This window comes from Ptychodera flava, chromosome 10, assembly GCF_041260155.1.
Source record: "Ptychodera flava strain L36383 chromosome 10, AS_Pfla_20210202, whole genome shotgun sequence".
NCBI classification, from domain to species: domain Eukaryota; kingdom Metazoa; phylum Hemichordata; class Enteropneusta; family Ptychoderidae; genus Ptychodera; species Ptychodera flava.
Window position 1 is genome coordinate 14,597,936 of NC_091937.1, and position 18,927 is coordinate 14,616,862.

General features: G+C 37.2%; 1 protein-coding gene across 1 annotated transcript; it reads right to left on the bottom strand.

The window, feature by feature from the left end:
• Positions 1 to 11,883: 11,883 nt before the first annotated feature.
• Positions 11,884 to 13,069, bottom strand: LOC139141512 (limbic system-associated membrane protein-like). The gene has a single exon (XM_070711105.1). The coding sequence runs from the start codon at positions 13,030 to 13,032 to the stop codon at positions 11,884 to 11,886; it is 1,149 nt and encodes a 382-aa protein (XP_070567206.1). The 5' UTR covers positions 13,033 to 13,069.
• Between the last annotated feature and the right edge of the window lie 5,858 nt (positions 13,070 to 18,927).

Genomic DNA, 18,927 nt, shown 5'->3' on the forward strand with positions numbered 1-18,927 from the left:
CAAAGTTTCATTGCCTCGTTACTGGTTTCGAACCAAATGCAAAAGACAGGTGCATTGTAATATTGGAAATCGACTATCATGACAGAAGGAAGGATTTTCTGGTGGATGGAGAGGGCGCCGATTATATTCAAGAAAAATATGATATTTTAACATCCAGTAGGCTAGAAAAGTCTACACTCACCATAAGGAACGTTTCAACAGCTGAACAAAACGGTTGCAGATGTCACCTCTCTGGAGGTAATAATGAATTAACGTCAACATAGGGATATCTTTCAGTTCTTTCGAAACTCAAATTTCTTGGCAGCTAATACAGTGTACACCCGTGGTTCCTTTTGCATTGAATGATTATATGTTATCACACTGTCTCCTCTCCATTATAATATGACAAGCGCTACACAGATGACATCATAACAATTGACCTTCCATTGTAATAGTGACTTGTGGATATGATTACATGTCTTTTATGAGAGGTTTCTGTAGGTTGAAAATTTCTTTTTATGGTATTGTGTCTAGTAATTGCTTTCGTAATCTTCATATAACCTGTCATTTCGTTTATGTATACGCCACTTGCACCATTTTGTATCTCATCCTAACTGGGTTCACTTGTGATTGGGACTACACTGGTACAGTCAGGGACAGTACATTAACTTCACGTTTAAGTTAATAACGTTATTGTCAACCATCATGGGATCATCTAAGGTCATCCCATCGGTATTCATTCTTCTGATTATCACGTATTATACAGCCATGACTGAAGGACTACAGTTTGCTACAAACGGACAACCGGGCAATGTCAATGTCCTAGAGGGTGAAACTGCAACGTTTCATTGCCTTTTTACTGGATTGGAACCAAAATCTATACATAGTTATGTCGTACATTGGGAAATAGAGTATCACGACAAAAAGAAGGGTAGTTTGACAGTTGGAGAGGTCACCGGTGATATCAAAGAAAAATATTCCATTTCAACAGCCAGCACGCTAGACATGTCTACACTCGCCATAAGGAACGTTTCTACGGCTGAAGAAAGGCGTTGCAGGTGTCACCTCGCCGGAGGTAGTACCAAATTAACGTCAACATGAGGATATCTTTTAAAGCCCGCATTCGACAAATGCCCTCCGGCAAAATTATTGACGAAGGACAAATGTGACTTTGCGTTGTCATCTAGAGAATGTTGATCCCTCGGATTTCCAGGTGAGATGGTTTAGAAACGGTGAATTGGTTTCAAGAAATTATGATACCTTGAACAGGGTCTCTCAGTTTGACGGGGAAATAACAGTACGTGGTGACAGAGATTCCGGTATGTTTGACTTATTGATAATTGATATCAAACGAAATGGAACCTTCTACTGTGATGTGTACGTAACTGGTCAAAATAGAGTTGTCCTGAAGTCTGACATCGCTAGAATCGCCGTCAAACACTCTCCGCCAGTAACAACCCAACCCACCTTGGTGTCAGCTGAGCAGGCGAGTACACAAGCGTCTGAGGGACCTTGTTCTGACTGCACAGAGAAATGCACCGTAAAAATCCTGACAGTTTCAGTCATTGCATCTATCGCCAATCTCGTTGCCACTGTCACAGTCTTTGTCGGATATAAAGCAATTTGTCATTTTAAAAGGCAAAAGGAATTTAAAAACCTTGAGCCAAATGGACGCAGAATAAATGCCAAACTTTTGAAGGCGAAAGCGCACGTTACCAGGAAATGCTTTTCATTCAAAATGGAATATAACAGAAATTAAATCCTATGACCAAATCGATCGAAGTTGACGACGGGTCCCCAATATATAAGCCCTACGACAATGTTGCTTAAAGGTACATGTTTATGGTCAGCTGTACCTCAAAGATTATTGATTGACATGACAAATTCTGAAAGAAAACCATACCACTAACCGTGAACATAATCAGTGTCAGCATGAAGTTATTTGAGAACCATGAACTAAGGACTGTGGCATCAAAGACAACGATGCTCCTGGAGCTTTGTTTAAAGAACAGCTTGTGTAACGCACTTATTTAACGTGTTGAAGTATGGCGCATTACGCTCTCTCGTATAAATCAGCTAATAGTATGAGGTACAGAACTCCAGCCCATCGAAGTGTCGTTTCTTTAGTAACCTTTATTTGGCAATAGGAGAAATCCAGTAATGTAGCCGATTTAGTTTACATCGAAGGCTATCCTTCGACCGCGGCTTAATTGTCATCATAGGAAGAAGCTACTATCGATGACATATATGCTACATTTCGTGTTGGCCAGGTTAAAAAAGATCTGCATGGCTTCTTCAACATGGGTTGAGACCGATATAACACACTGCCTACTTCTGCTTCGAAACTTGCATATGGCTCCTGTTATAATTGCTGTTGCCTATAAAGGTTAGACACGACACAATATGTTAATTTAGCAAAACCTAACACGGCCAAACCACCAAGATTTAGTTCAAAATTATACAAATTAGAACGTTTTTGTTATGACTCGAAACGATTTTGAAATCAGATTACTTCAATAAAGTTGTGACTTAGGAACAAAGTGGAGTTGAAAATGGATTAGTTCCGTTTAATATAATATCATAAATTGTATTTTTTTTATTGAGAGTCATCCATACCTATGAAGATTTATGATATATTTCTACAGTCATAGGGTACAATGAAAGCTATTTAGTTATTCCAGTAGGGGATTTCGTAATTTATACGCACTTTTAATTCAAGTCGGAATGTCGAAATGTAATTAACAAGATATGAAAACAATGATCTGATTTTCCACTTAGAAATAAGCTGTAATGGAAGAATAAGTAATATAAGGGTGTTAAAAGTTTTCTACTGTATACCTCACAGTGTGCATGAAATACACACTTCATATTTAACGTGTTGATAACCTGTTATTTATATTTTATTCAGTATTGTGATTAATATCACATTGGCAATATTTGTGTTGATAGTGTCAAATTCAATAGGGTGGATAAAACGTTTTACATGTAGAATATTTCAATAATATAAAAATGCTTAAAAGTAGACTAGAAAGAAAAACACACGAGCGTCAACCTGTCAGACTCACACAGGCTTTGAAAGATTTTTGCAAAAAATATCAATATAGCATTACTGTGTAATCCCTACTGCCTAGTAAGTTATAATGACATGATGAAAATTAGTCTTACTTTCACACGTATTCTTTGTTGACCTGAAAATGTTTCGGATTGCAACATTGAACTGTTCGTGTTTACTAGAAAATTCTTTGGAAATACATGTAAGTGTTGCGTTTGAAGAGATCGCCAGATGCAAAATAAGTATGTCTCTGAAGCAGATGTATCAATAAAGCTGTTGTCTTCAATATACCTGTGACTGTTATTAATCTACCAGAATTTGGAAAAGAATATCAAAATTAGCTGAGCCATTAAGTTTACAATTCAACTGAACAGATTCCCCTTCAGACGTAAACAGGTAGAGGGTTTGTCATCATGAGTAAAACGTATCGTAGCCATAACATCAAGATTCATCACCAATATCAAAACGATGAGACGAGATATAAAGGAGTCTGAAGAATTAACTTTGGTGACATTGTGTGGAAAATGGGACTTTCCAGAAGTAGATTTGAGTGGCACCATAGTTTTGTCATAGAATACACTCTTCCCGAGATTATCAAATATTCGTTTATGAAAGCACGAAATGAACTCTAAAAGTAAATAGAGATGATTAGCAAATCAATGTCAACGTTGACACGATATGCGACTTGATGTCATGAGCAGGTGTTGTACTCACAGGAAAGCTATTTTATTAATTACACCCGTCTCTATCATCGTTGAAGTTACATGTAAGTCTCAATAAAACATTTGTTCGAATTAACGTAAACATTACCCGACCATAAACTTTTACTGAAAGTTGGCTGCATATCATGTGTACAAATACTATCATGTATACTTTGATATGCAGTTAGATTGTGTTCAATGCAATTTTTTAATCATCTACGACCGTATATTTTACGAGGTATATTCATTCCTCCTCCCAAAGACTTTCGAAATGTCTCAAAGATTGATGCATTGGATGATGTTAATGATGATGATAATGATGATGATGATGATGATGATGATGATGATGATGATGATGATGATGATGATGATGATGAGAAAGTCACAATTTTCATGGCCACTTCTTCAATTCGTCACTGTTTTAAGACTTGGTGGTTTCAATGAAACTGTGATCGTCAGAAATAAATAGCCCAGTTTTAAATCATTCTTCATACAGTAAATCTTCTTCTATACTTTCACACTTGAAGATAGCAATTGCTTCTTCTATGGCATAGATTTATCCAAAAGCACGCGTTATGCATGTGATCGGGCATTGGATTGCTAATTATCATTAGTGCCATATGAAATGCTTGTTTGCTCTAACATTGTAGTTTACAGATTTTCACAGGCTAAGTCCGATATTGCTATTTATATTAGAATAAACAATAAGTATGTATTAAGTGCAGGTTTTGTCAAGTGTATCCAAATAGATTGCTGGATAATCTAAAACCTGTTTTCATGACATTGATTTAAGTAAAACTACTAAATATAATCTTGCGACATATCGTTTGCATTTCAATGAGTGCTGACAATCCAAATTTTATTTTTAAGTAATTCGTAATTATTCAATCATCGTTCACAATTAATGTCAAAAAGAGCTTCCATCTTTTACGAATGTGTTGAATTCATTAATGGGAACGAAACGCCGAAGACAAGAATTCGATATTCTTCAGATGGATTTGCTTCGACTTGAGTTAGACAGTGTTTATATCTAGACTAAAATCTGTCTTTCACCTTCTCTTCGATATTGAATAATATAAACAATATAGTTGTGACAGTTTCTTCTTAAACTTTTAGTACGTCGACCAACTTCATTTCATTTAAGGTAGAACGCACCTCGGGGACAGACATTCGGACTCTCAAACTTTTACAATTCTCTTCTGATATACCACATGTGGGGGTTCATTTTAAAGCTCTTGACGAAAGAAAACTTTTCACCTACTTAGTTTTTCGAATTCGAAAGTTTTTTATTTTTCTCCATAGAGTTAACACAGGGATGGCGGCCATTTTGAATTTCTAATATCGGTAAATCTTGGGTAATTTGTTTCTCTAGTACCAAAATTTGCATGGTGACCCCCTATTTTTATTCTTGATTTTGAAAGAGAATGATTGAAAGATTCCTTGATGAAAGTTAGAGCAAAAGTTTAAGTCTTTCACTTTCGAGGTGCATACTACCTTAAACTCTTTTGACCAATATCAGAAAATGCCGGTGTCGAGATTCCGAGTCTTTGTATATGACTGCAGAAAACGCTGACTAATCATGTATAGCTTGTTAAAGGAGGATTGTCATCAAATCTTTAGTCTACTGACGAACTGTAGGGCCTACTTGTACCCGCTACAAACTCCATTGTACTTTCGTTGTTGGGATCAGTTATTCATCGATGTCCAATCCGGATGTTGCGGAATGAAAAGAACGTATTCGTAATAGATGAAGGCTGTACTTATTTAAGTGAATATAGTTCAAACTGTCAACTCCTCTTTATTATAAGTCAAGCGGTAGACTGCTGATAACATACAAATTTACTCACATTTTAATGGCGACTCGTAGAATTTGATTTTATTTTTTAAAGAGGATTGTGTAGGTTGACAGGCTATTGTTTACAGCAGCATCGTATTCAATAATTGCTTCCGTTATCTTCATAAACCTGTCATTCCGTGTGTGTAGACAATTTGCAAAGTATTTTCTATCTCATTCAAACTGCGTTTACTTGTGATAGGGGTTACACTGATACAATAAGCGACAGTACTTCATGACGCTATATTGCTGCAAATATCGTTCTCGTCATTACAACGATTATGGGATCATCTATCGTCATCGCATTGGTATTCATAATTGATGATTTTTTTGATTCTGACGTATGATACAACCGTGACTAAAGGACTGCAATGTGCTACAAACGGACAACTGAGCAATGTCAATGTCCTGGAGGGAGAGATTGCACAGTTTCATTGCCTTTTTACTGGTATCGAACCAAAAACAAAGATAGGTATGCAGTAACTTGGGAAATTGAGTATCACGACAAAAGGAAGGGTAGTTTGACAGTTGGAGAGGTCACCGATGATATCAAGAAAAGCATTCCATTTCAACATCCAACACGCTAGACAAGTCTACACTAATCATATGGAACGTTTCAGCAGCTGAAGAATACCGTTGCAGGTGTCACCTCTTTGGAGGTAATACCGAATTAACGTCAACATGGGGATATCTTACAGTTCTTTTAAAACCCCTATTTCGACAAATGCCCTCTGACAAAATTATTGACGAAGGACAAAATGTGACTTTGTGTTGTCATGTAGAGAATGTTGATCTGTCGTATTTCCAGGTGAGATGGTTTAGAAACGTTGAATTGGTTTTAAGAAATTATGATACCTTTAACAGGTTTCTGAGTTTGACGAAGAAATAACAGTACGTGGTAACATAGATTCGGGTATGTTTGACTTATTGATAATTGGCATCAAACGAAGTGGAACCTACTACTGTGATGTGTATCTAACTGGTCAAAATAGAGTTGCCCTTACATCTGACATCGCTAGAATCGCCGTTAGGGACTCTCTTGCCGTTCTGGTGACAGCAATATCTACCACGTCTCAGGAGTATGATAAACAACTATCTGACAAAAAAAACAACCTTATATCGCCAGGAGCGGCCCAACCCACATTGGTGTCAGCTGAGCAGGCAAGTACACACGCTTATAGGAGAAAACCTTCTGACAGCACAGAGAAATGCTCTGTGAAAATCCTAGCAGTTTCCGTAATTGTATCTATCGTCAATATCGTTGCGATTGTCTCAGTTTGTGTCGGGTATAAAGCAATTCGTCATCTACAAAGGCGAAAAGAATCTAAAAACCTATCGGGAGATCTTGAGGACAATGGACGCAGAATAAATGCCAATACTTGGAAAGGAGAATGCGCAGATTACCAGGAAATGCTCTACATTAAAAATGAGAAATTCGAGAAATTAAATCGGATGACAAATTCTATCAAAGTTGACGGTGAGTCCTCTGAGTCCTTAATATATGAACCCTACGACGATGTTGTTTAAAGGTATATATTAATGGTCAGCTGTACCTCAAAGATGATCGATTGAAATGACAAGTTCTGAAAGAAAATCACCTCACTAACACCGTGAACATGATCAGTGTCAGCATGAAATTATTCGAGAACTAGAAAGTAAGGACTGCGGCATCAAAAAACCATGAGGCTCCTGGAGCTCTGTTCGATGAACAGCTCGTGTAATGCACTTATTTATCGTGTGGAAGTATGGTGCCTTATTTTCTCTCCTTTAAATCAGCTGATGACGTACTGAACTCCGGCCAAATGAAGTATCATTCCTTTGGTAACCTTTGTGATGACCACCAGATATGTGACCATCCTTGAACTGCGGCTTATTCGTCACCTTAGGAAGAAATACTATCGATGACATAATTATTACGTATATGCTACATTTCATGTTGTACCTGTATGACTTCTTTAACACGAGCCGAGGCCGAGATAAAACACTGCCTGCTTCTGCTTCGAAACTCGCATACGGCTCATGTTATTGATTTCGCCTATAAAGGTTAGACACAACAACAATATGTTAATTTAGAAGAATCTAATACGGCCAAACCAGAGAGAGTAAAAATCACAATTATACAAATTAGACCATTTTTGTTATTACTCTTAGATATAAATAAAACAAGAAAAATAAAGTAAAGAAAAAGGAAAACAGAAAGGAAGGAAAACTATTTTGAAGTGAGATTTGTATGTTCTTTAATAAAGTTGAGACTTAGGAACAAATTGGCGTTTAAAATGGATTAGTGCCGTCTCATAGAATATCAGATATTGTATTTTTTTTAATTCAGAGTCACCCATACCTTTAAAAATTAATGATATAATTTCTACAGTCATAGGTACACTGTAAGTTATTAGTTACTCCAGTAGGGGATTTAGTAATTTATATGCACTTTTTAAATCAATTAGACTGAGTCGGAATGTTGAAATGTAATGTAAAATAAAAGCAAGCATACCCATCCATAATCCATAATACTAGGTCAAATTCGCAATACACTATTATAAACAGACACAACACAGTACAGAACAGACAGAAAGCACAAGTACACACATCAAAGTCAAATTCATGAAAGAAAGATATATTGACCTCTAGCTCAGGTGTTTTGGCTTGCCGCCCTTTTCTCACACTGTCTTGTCATAGTTGAGGCTGCTGGTGCTTTTCACCCTCCCACCAACCCTCTGTAACAATGACGTTTTGAGCTAATTTGAGCTCTCTTTTTTACCTGTTCTCTGCCTTTATATACCATTCCTGTATTGTTGTTATCAGGGGACAGTAGATTGTTAGTTAAGTAGTAGTAGTACTTGGATATATGTCTGTTACTGTTTGATTTTATATCAAGATTTAAAAACCGATGATTTGATTTTCCATTTAGAAATAGGCTGTAATGGAAGAATAAGTAATGTTTTGGGCGGAAAAGTTTACTACTGGATTCCTCATTGTGTAAAGCACTATGAAGTAGGCACTTCATATTTTAAAGTCGTTGATAATCTGTTATATATATATTTTATTCAGTATTTTGATTAATATTACATTGCGGTGTGTTGACAGTGTCAATATTTAATAGAATAGACAAAAAGCTTTACATGTGTAATATTTCAATAATAAAAAACATGTTAAAAGAGACCAGAAGAAAACTTGTAGAAAAAAATATCGATATAGTGATCGACAATATCATTACTGTGTAGTCCCTTCTGCCAATAGATGTGTATGACATGATGAAATTTAGCCTTACGTCCATCTGTATTTTTTAGAAATGATTGACCTGAAAGGGTTACAGATTGCAAACATTGAACTATTCGTGAATTTGTTTTTGTTATTTTCCTATAAAAGGGTAAAAACTGCGTTTCCGCCGAGTCAATATTTTGCGTCGATGAACAGCGGAAATTAACACAGCTTTAGTTAAAACATAAAAATGTCGCTCTATTAAGCGAAAACCATTCCTTTTAATAATATAAAATTTTAGCATTTGATAAACCCACAACGGTGTCATCGTGAAAGAAAGAAATCACTATGTAATTTTGTTGACAAAAGCACTGTACAAAAGTGCACTTACAAATGAACTCATGGCTGTCAACAGCTCTGGATTTTCACCTCGGTTGACCTTCTGTAGAAGAATTTCAGCAGCTTTAAACTTGTTTGCTAAAGATAACTTCGGTAATATTGGCACAAACATCAACGAAAGCAGATTTACTGTCATGTATTGTAAACAGACTTTCTTCAACTTCATTTTTGTGATCAATTAGTTGACTTTACCATTTTATGCAATATGTCAAAAGGTACTTTACTTTTTACCTTTCACCTAACCGTACAGAAGAAGTCTTAAACAAAACAGTAAAGAGAAAATGATATTAACATAGCATTGTAAAAGGCCTGCTCACGCATATACCCACCATGTAAAGAGTATGATATAAGGAATTTATATTTAATGTTTGCAAATGACCTCTGTGTAAAATATGTATGACGAGTACTTGTTCTTTTCGAAATATTCCGATATATAAATTAACACTCACTGTTCTTGGCTGAAAAGTGCTGTTACTTGGACTGTTACCTTGAATTGAGTATATATATATATATTATATATATATATATATATATATATATATTATATATATATATATATATATATATATATATATATATATATATATATATCAACGTGCAAACGTATACGTGTATACTATAATCAAGCGGCCAAATAACCTGTAATTCGAAGGTATTTCATCAGAATTAACAAGAACGCCGCATTATCTTGTATATTTGCCATTATTCTTACATTTTTTTTTATATTTGCGGAGAGTCTCATAGAAAGTGTGATAACTTTCAATATCACAGTGTGGTATGGTAACTTGAGTGTTATCAACAGAATAAGTTGGCAAGAGTAGTGAATATGGCCGGTAAATAATTGGCAAGAAACAATGCCAGCTCTGTAATTTGTATAGACAATCTGTATATAGAAAGCCAAGGCTATTGTAAGCGATGCCTCACATCCATTGTATTCTCAGTTTGATCTGTTGCCTTCAGGAGACGCTATCGAGTGCCCATAACTCGCAAGAATATTTTAAAGAAATCTTTTATAACCAAGTGCAATAAGCATACTAAATTCCAGTCTGTAATTTGTAAGCTTCCACCCTTTTTAGATTACACATTACATGATGTCTTTATTTTTATAAGTCTGTATCAATTTTTAACGTTTACATTTGTAAGCTTTTATTGTGTTTTCTATGTGATTCTATTCTATGTGTCTTATTGTATATATGTAGGTGAAGCGAAAGAAAAATTTCCGCTAAAGGACAATAAAGTATAATCTAATCTAATCTAATCTAATTTATTTGCCTTGTTTGAATGTTGTATGAAATGTTTCGTCTATAGGTATGGATTAAATCATAAGGTATAACCATATTTCTGCTATTGGATTTACAATGCAATTCAATTTCAGTTACAGTAAGCATTCACTCCAAAGGTTAAACTGTCAGTTTAGTTTTAAAACTTCACAGAACCAGAAACAAAGCTTTTGACATAGAATTTCGGTAGTGCCTGTCTGCAGAAAAACTTTGGGTAGCACACTATATTTAACAAGTCAAGGAAAAAGGAAATGCAAGTTTGCGTTCAGTATGCTGTTGTAATACGATGACTTGTTTCTGCTTATTAAAGAGCGTGTGCAAGGTTCACATTTAGGACTAGGGTCGCTTCTGGACCTGGCAAGTGTTTACAATTTATTCGAATCTTCCGTCTTTGGGACACTTATATTCCTCGCTCAAGGCCAAATGTTGAAACGTCAATTGGGTCCAGGGTCATCCTAAACCGTTCACACACAGTTAAGGCCTGATGTAGTCTGACTTTTGTCGCATTTAAACCTAGCCCTCAGATCCGACATAAATTAGGCCGGCCCAGGACTGACATTGTGCGTTTACAGCGGTTTTTTTCAAAGCCAGGGCCGACTCGGAAGTGACGTGAAGTATATACAGTAAAGCTTGAAGATCTCTTCAGGGTAGATGTTTTGGCGCGACGAAAAACTCTCGACGAGTCCGTCTGGTGCTTCAGCCGAAATATCTTCATCGGCATGCAAGATAATTTTCAAGGCTTTCGATGAATTGTTTCAGAAGCACGGTGATGGGTTGAAACGTCTCTCCTTCGTCGTTGTAAATTTGTCGCTTTGAGAGCAAAATTGATATTTTGTAAGAATGTAACACCAGTTTTATAAAGATCTCAATGACGTAATGTTTTAAGTTAAAGGGAGAGTGTAGTCGGAACTGCGCGTGTGCGACTTGCTTGTTTACAGACAATGTATTTCATGCATTATATCTAGATGCATCACCTCACCACAGCTTTAACATTGAAATTATACGATATTCATCGGTAACAAAATTTTTTTAACTTTTATCAATCACCAACGTACCCCATATGTAGTGTTTACATCGACCACGGGAGTCCCTGGCAACCTTTGAGCAGAGTTCCGACGACACCCTACCTTTAAGCATTATTCTCATTTCAGTGTCTCCCCGTCACTGTGTTTACGAGCCATCGTCACGTAAGCTTACCAGACAGATAACTACACAGACTCTTCTCTTTTTCCTTGGCCCTCATCTCGTACATCTTCTGTCGGATCCGTGTTTGCGCGGTTAGTTTCCGGATTTTCTTCATCAATTGAAGCTTCAATCGTTTATTATTCCATGTCGATTTTCCTCTAGTCCAACTAGAGAACAGCAATACCCATGACAACTGCTATCAATATAGCAGCCAGTAAAATGGTAGCATATACTATACGACTGCCGAGATTGTCAGCTGGTGGTAACGACATTAGGCTTCCTTTGGCAACAGAATACGGTGCAGAAGATTCTGCTGTTGGTATATAGATACCCATCTGTTGAAACAAAAGTTGACACTCTACTCGATTGCACTTTTAGAGGACCAATAATACATTGTCGATCATTCAAAATAGCGAAACCTTTCATGTTGCACGATATGTACTCCCCATCGTCATGTACTGTCAAATTCCACCTCATCTTCCCAACATAAAGATTGCCAAATTCTTCAAGAGTACCGTTGTTTATCGTTCCACCTTTCATCCACTCGAAATACACCGGGGCATTGCCACCTTTTGCCCAACATGTTGCCTCGATTACATCACCTTGCATATACACATTGTTGATATTTGACGAATTGCATTGCGGATATAACATTTGAGGCGGGTATCGGACCGTTATCCTGGCAGTGTTTGACTGTAAAATAGATTTACCATAACCTCTTGCAAACACTTTGCACTGAAATTTGCCGCTGATTTCTCTGCTTATATTGTTTATGTGTAGGTCAAAAGTTCCGCTTCCACTCACTTCTTGACTTGACAAGTCTCCGGGATGAGACTTGTTGGTTTCATGGATACTATAATCAGCAATAATTTTCCCGCGTCTAAACCATTTCACGTAATGTGCAACGTCGTAGTTCTCAACGGTACAGCTCAATGTCACATTTTGTCCCTCAACAACAGTTTGATTTGATGGCTGTCGTCGAAATTTGGGTCTTGAAATTACTCTTACAAATCCTTGTTTTGACGTCAATACGGGATTATTATTTTCGTACAAAGTACACCTGTAAAATCCTTGGTCAGCGGTTTCGGTATGCGTTATGTTAAAGGAGGACACAGCGGTCAGTTCTGAGCGGTCCCTTGATTCTGAAGTGAAACGGCTTACGATGTTTCGTCGAACCTTGTCAGTTCTGATGTACCCGTTGTTAAACAACCAGATTATAAAATACTTGTTTTCACGAAGTAGACCAGTTACGCGGCAATGAACGTGAACAGAGTCTCCCTGTAACACGGTGACATTAGAAGGTTGGCCATCGGTAGTAAAACGAACCGCAGCCGTAACACCCGGATTAATCACCAATTTCAAAAGAAAAAGACAAAATACGAAGGAGTTTGAAGAACTCATTTTGGTGACTTTTGTGTGAAAAATGAGGAAGTATCTCAATAAGAGCAGCAATGTGACTGTCTGGGAGCACCGATACAGATTTAAGTGGCACCTAGGTTTTGTCATACAATTCGATTTTCCGAAGATCTATCAAATGTCAGTATATGGAAGCAGGAAAAGAATTAAAAAAACAAACAGAAACGACCAGCTTATTAATGTAAACTTTGACCCCATATGCGACTTCATGTGCAGATATAGTACTCACAGGAAAGCTATATTTTATTATTTACACCCGTATCTACCAAGTGTCGATCAAATCATTTCGATATTAGCATAAACTTTACCCTCCCAGTATTTACTTGTAGTGAAAGTTGGCTACAGATCACAAATCCAAATACTATCATGTATATTGATATGCAGTTAAATTGTGTTCGATGCAGTTTCCGACTTTTAATCATCTACGATCATACAATCTACGATCATACATATTATACAGGGTATATTCATTCCTCCTCACAAAGACTTTCGAAATGTCAAAAGATTTATGCATCAGACGGTGATTGACTCAACATAGACTAAACGTCATATACGAAATTTGCTATTATTATGCAAGGTACCAAATGGCCGTTTACTTTTTACAGTAAGGGAGGCTATAAGAGGATAATAACATTGGCGCTGTTGTTTGAGGTCTTATCACACATGAAATCCTTACAATATGACTGTACCTTTATTCTATGCATATAATCACCACATGAATAGATGACGATGATGATGATGATGATGATGATGATGATGATGATGATGATGATGATGGCGGTGGTGATGGTGGTGGTGAGCAAGTCATTTTTCATTACTCTCTCTTGCAGGTCACTGTCTTAAGACTCGTTGGTTTTAATGAAACTGTGATCGTCAGAAATAATTAGCCCGGTTCTACACCACTCACGCCATATGCATCATTTTGTTACAGTTCCCAAGGGTGCAGCCAATTGTCACATTTTGTTTTTCAGCAACTAGTTGCACTTTATGGCTGTAGTCGAAAAGGAAAATCTTGGAATCACTTTTACGAATACCTCCTTTCAAGTCTATACTTATACTCTCCTCTCTTTCACATAAAACATCTATATAATCTTCGGTTAGTATTCTCAGCCCGCCATATAGTAAATCTGGAAATAAGTGTCGGTTTGTACGGCAAAGACGTATCGTTTAAAGCTGTTGTCTCCAATATACATGTAACTGTTATAAATCGCCCAGACTTTAAAATAAAAGAGCAAATTATCTAAGCCAGTTAGTTGAATTCAATTCAGTTGAACAGATTCTCCCTCAGACCTAGACAGTGATAGTATAGGGTTCGTCATCATGCGTCAAACGTATCGCAACCATAGCACCAAGATTTTTCACCAATATCAAAACGATGAGACGAAATACAAAGGAGTTTGAAGAATCAATTTTTAGCGCTGCAGCAATGCCCATGAAAATAATAGATCGGGACACATGTCATTTTAAACAGAAAATAAGGTTGCCAACCATCATCAAATACAAATTCCAAGGGCAAATGCAATTGCAGTTGGCAAATCAAAGGAAACAAGAAATTAAGAGGAAACAGAAATGAACAGACAATTACGGGTAACTTTTGAACCAGTATTTCGGAATAAATTTTGCTGTCATGTGTAGATTAATATTCATAGGAAGGTTTTTCTTATGCATGACAAGCGCATTTATTCCCACAGTCTCTACATCACAATCATCCTCTCAAAAACATAACCTTGACCTTGGTGATTATATTTACTTGTTTGGAAGTAGACTGCATATCAATGGACCTCATACTTTCATGAATGCTGACGTGTAGTCGAATTTTTTGTTTAAGATGAAATTAAGAGAAAACAGTCTAAACCAGTATACAACCTTTTTCGATCAATGTACGTCAATTGTTACATACCGATTAAATGTTTTTCCTTGTATTATAAAAGGCATGTCTAGCTTTTAAATAATATTATAGATAGCGGTCCATTATGGGAATATAGCCAAATAATCTTTGCCACAGCTGCATAGATCCACTGTCTAACTGTCCGGTACTGTCAGACAACACAGTGCCATCGATGGCATGCAGGATTATTGTCTCGTGCGTAGAGTGGACAATTTTTACCGGAAATTTCCATTCAATACAGTATCTCACGATCGATATATCTATTGATTCGAAGGTCGTCTCTTTCCAAGGACTTAAAATGTATCATATCGTATCGGTTGTACCGCAATAAATGTCGATCTAATCGGTAAGTTTTTCCCTGCAAAACTGTGTCATTAGTAAGTCCACCATCACTACTAAAACGCTCCAGAGCAAGTTTAAACTTTGGATTTATTGCCAAAAACGACACAGTGGCACAAAATCTGACGGCGTTCGGAGAATTTATATTTGAGAGTAAGAAATAAAGTCTGAACGAACTAGCCCTGGCAAATCTCAAGTGACCCAGCGGCAAAACTCCTATCCGTCTCCAAACAAAACACTCTGATGGTATGAACTTTGACATCTAATACAATGTTTTGAAGATATTGAAGGCAGGAAAAGTACGTAAAACGGAAATTGACTGGTACGGCAATCGTGATAAATTCTGACCAAAGCGCATTGTATGTGCTGTTGTGCGCAGATAACATCAGACAAGAGAAAGTCGATATTCAGATTTAGCGGCACACCCTTGTGTCGTTCTTCCATGGTCCAAAATTAGACACGACTTATTTGATATCACGGAAAATGAAAAATGCTTGTAGAGTGCGGTCACGCGAGAACCGGTCGGCCAATTTTTCTGATGACGGGTTTTACTAAGCAGATAGTGAAGCTATATTTGGTATTACCATCAATCAACCACCTATATCCGACAGCACAAGTGAAAATGATCGGCATAGAAAGTACATGTATTCACAGCCAGTAATAATATTCCGTACACTTCCACTATAACTAAACATAATACATATCCCAGAAAGTCTTCTGCATTCAAGTTAATATGGTATAATATGGTATTTTGTCCCTAATCTGCTAATAAAATCCCTTTCTAAGAAAGAAAATTATAGACAATTTAAAGAAACGGAAAACTTGAAATCAAGTCAGATTCCGTTGAAACACAAGACAAGCTTGCTTATAATGCCATCTTATCGCTTACATGGGAGTAATTTGCCCTAACGATCTTTTAATATTTTAGTCGATATATGTAAAGCGCATGATGTGTTTATGCCAATTTGTGCTTGGTGTAATCTGAATTTGAAACCGAGAGAACATTGACTTTATTATCATTTGAATGTCTATGGTGTTTCTCGCTTGATTCAGATCCATATGATTTTAAGAATAGTATATGATGTTAGTTACATTCGCAAAATATGTTTGTTATGGCAAATTGCAATTATTTCAACATGAATAAGACTGTCTAAAATCTTGCAAAACAAGTAGGTCAGTAACACTTTAAAAATAATTGGAAATCTGAGACGAAAACATAAATATATATTCACTCGATAATTTCAAACTTTTGAAACTTTCAAATTTTCAAACAAATTGCGTTACTCATTTTTGGTATGGATTGATTCGTTTGGAGAATTTGGATTAGTTACCACCATTACCTAGGCTTCCTCAGGAGTCCCCCTCTCTCTCTCTCTCTCTCTCTCTCTCTCTCTCTCTCCTCTCTCTCTCTCTCTCTCTCTCTCTCTCCCCCCTATACCATGTTCTGTACATCAATTTTATACCATTAAATCAAATGCTTCCATAACGTGTATTACACTACAGAGACGGGCGTTAACAAGTTAGTTCGTGCGTCTCTGAAGTTTGTGATTTGATCTACACCAATATAAGTTTATGTCGTTATCTTAGGCCAGAAAAATAAAAAGTTTGTTTCTCATCCTAGACATATTGCAAAAATGGTGCGGTGACGCGGGTTTTTTTTCTGTCATTTTTTTATTATTCTTCAACCAACAAGAGCGCCCAAAAAACATGAAAACAACATAGGAATATTCGCAGAGTAAATTCACAGCAGTGTTGTTTTAGTATTTTTGTATAGCAACAGTTCTGTGGTTTGACTTTTGGTGCAGCAATGCACAGTTATGACAGCTTAATATAACATGTGCATAGTTCTGAATGGAATGTTAGTGTCAGTTATTTTGTTTACAGTTCTGTTTTATACAACACAGTGTGTTATGCATTACTGTATTTTTGCGTTGAATTTTTGTATTTCATTTCTTAATGAGTAGAAAAAGGTTGACGTGGCGGGTCTGAATTGACGCGCGCGAGAATGAGAAACAAACTTTTTATTTTTCCTGGCCTTACCGTAGCCATTCGTATAAGAGCCCTTATAATGGTTGTGTCATATGGTTGAACTTCGTACAAGTATCATTGAAGCAGTAAAATGTTTTCTATCCCGGTAGAGAGTATTTATTTCAAAAAGTCTGTTTAGATATAAGTACAATTTTTTAGTTATTTGCACGTTATATTTGACACTCGATGTAGACATATCAAAATACATAAATTATCTCGCAAGGACCGTACAAACTTTGATGTGAAGAGTAGAAATTTTGCACATTGCTTTGGAATGCGATACAGTAGAACTTCTTGAGTATATATTTAGTGAAATATCACATAATGCATAGGAATGTATCTTCTTAATTCGTTTTCACTTCACAAAAACTGTTCCTTCTAGGATAGTTGTGTTCTAAAGCAAAGTCACGCCTAATGATTTCAAGGTAGTTTTAGCGCTTAATAGAATGAAAATGCCCACAGCTTACGAATAACGACGCTTTCAGAATTCTGCAGATTCAATTTCTAAGAATAAAGGCCGGCCTATAGGAAACACGATTTTGAGGCTGATGTACCATATGCAAACTGTGTACGATTTAGTTTTTGATAATTCTGTAAAATCACTTTTTTTGTTTGCTAAAAGTATGATTCCCCTTTACTGCAGTCACTGGGGAACATGTCGGGCGGTATATTTGAAACTGGCACAGGCGGCCAACTTTCCAAGGGATCGTCGCCTGGAATGACATTTTTGTAAACAGGAACTGACCCTGTTTCAGGGAGACCAAACTTTGGCGGGGGAGGGGGAGGAGGAGGAGGGGGGGGAGGGGGAGTTTGTCCAGATGTAGCGTGGACATCAAGTGTCGAGACTACGGTATCGCTGCAGTAGTCTGGTATGGAAAAGTTCATCGTGTCGCTGTTGTCTCTGAGCTCATCTGGTGGCGCTGGTAAGTCATTTATATCCGTGAGGTCAATTTCGGGGACCTCTGTCCTGGCACGTTGCTTCCTTCCGCCGCAAGAGGCGCGAGCTATGAGAATCATACAGCACGCGAAGACAAGGACTCCACCTGCCGTTGATCCTATTATGATGTACAGAATATTGCCAGTAAAAGAATTGACGAAACTGCTCGTTGTTGTCTCAACGACAATAACAGTATGCCGATCGATTGACGTCAACATTTGGAGTGGCCGACCAGTTGATGTGCTATTTAATTCTTCTTCAGTTTCATTGGCCACGCTTATAATAACGCTGGCGGAACTACAGTTGAGAGAATTCCTTGCCTCGCACATGACCAAAATGTGTTTGTCGACGGCGAAGGTTGTGGACACGTTTAGCAGGGAATGACCTGGTGGTCGGTCACCTGACAGTGTTTCCGTACTCTGTAACTGATGAGTTGTCGATCATCCATCGGTACTCAAGTATCTCTGGATTGGCGGATGCAGAGCAGTTTATGGTGACGGCGTCTCCTGGTTGGACGATATGTGCCATCGGTGAGAGTGACACTGTGATCACGGAGTACACGTGGATAGGCCCGATCTCGCAGCTGCGTTCCACGTTCAGAGCCAGCCCTGTCATTACACACTGTGCGACATAGCCGTGTCAGTTTCTGACACAATCCGTTTATCTCGTATGTATGTTCGATTGCCGG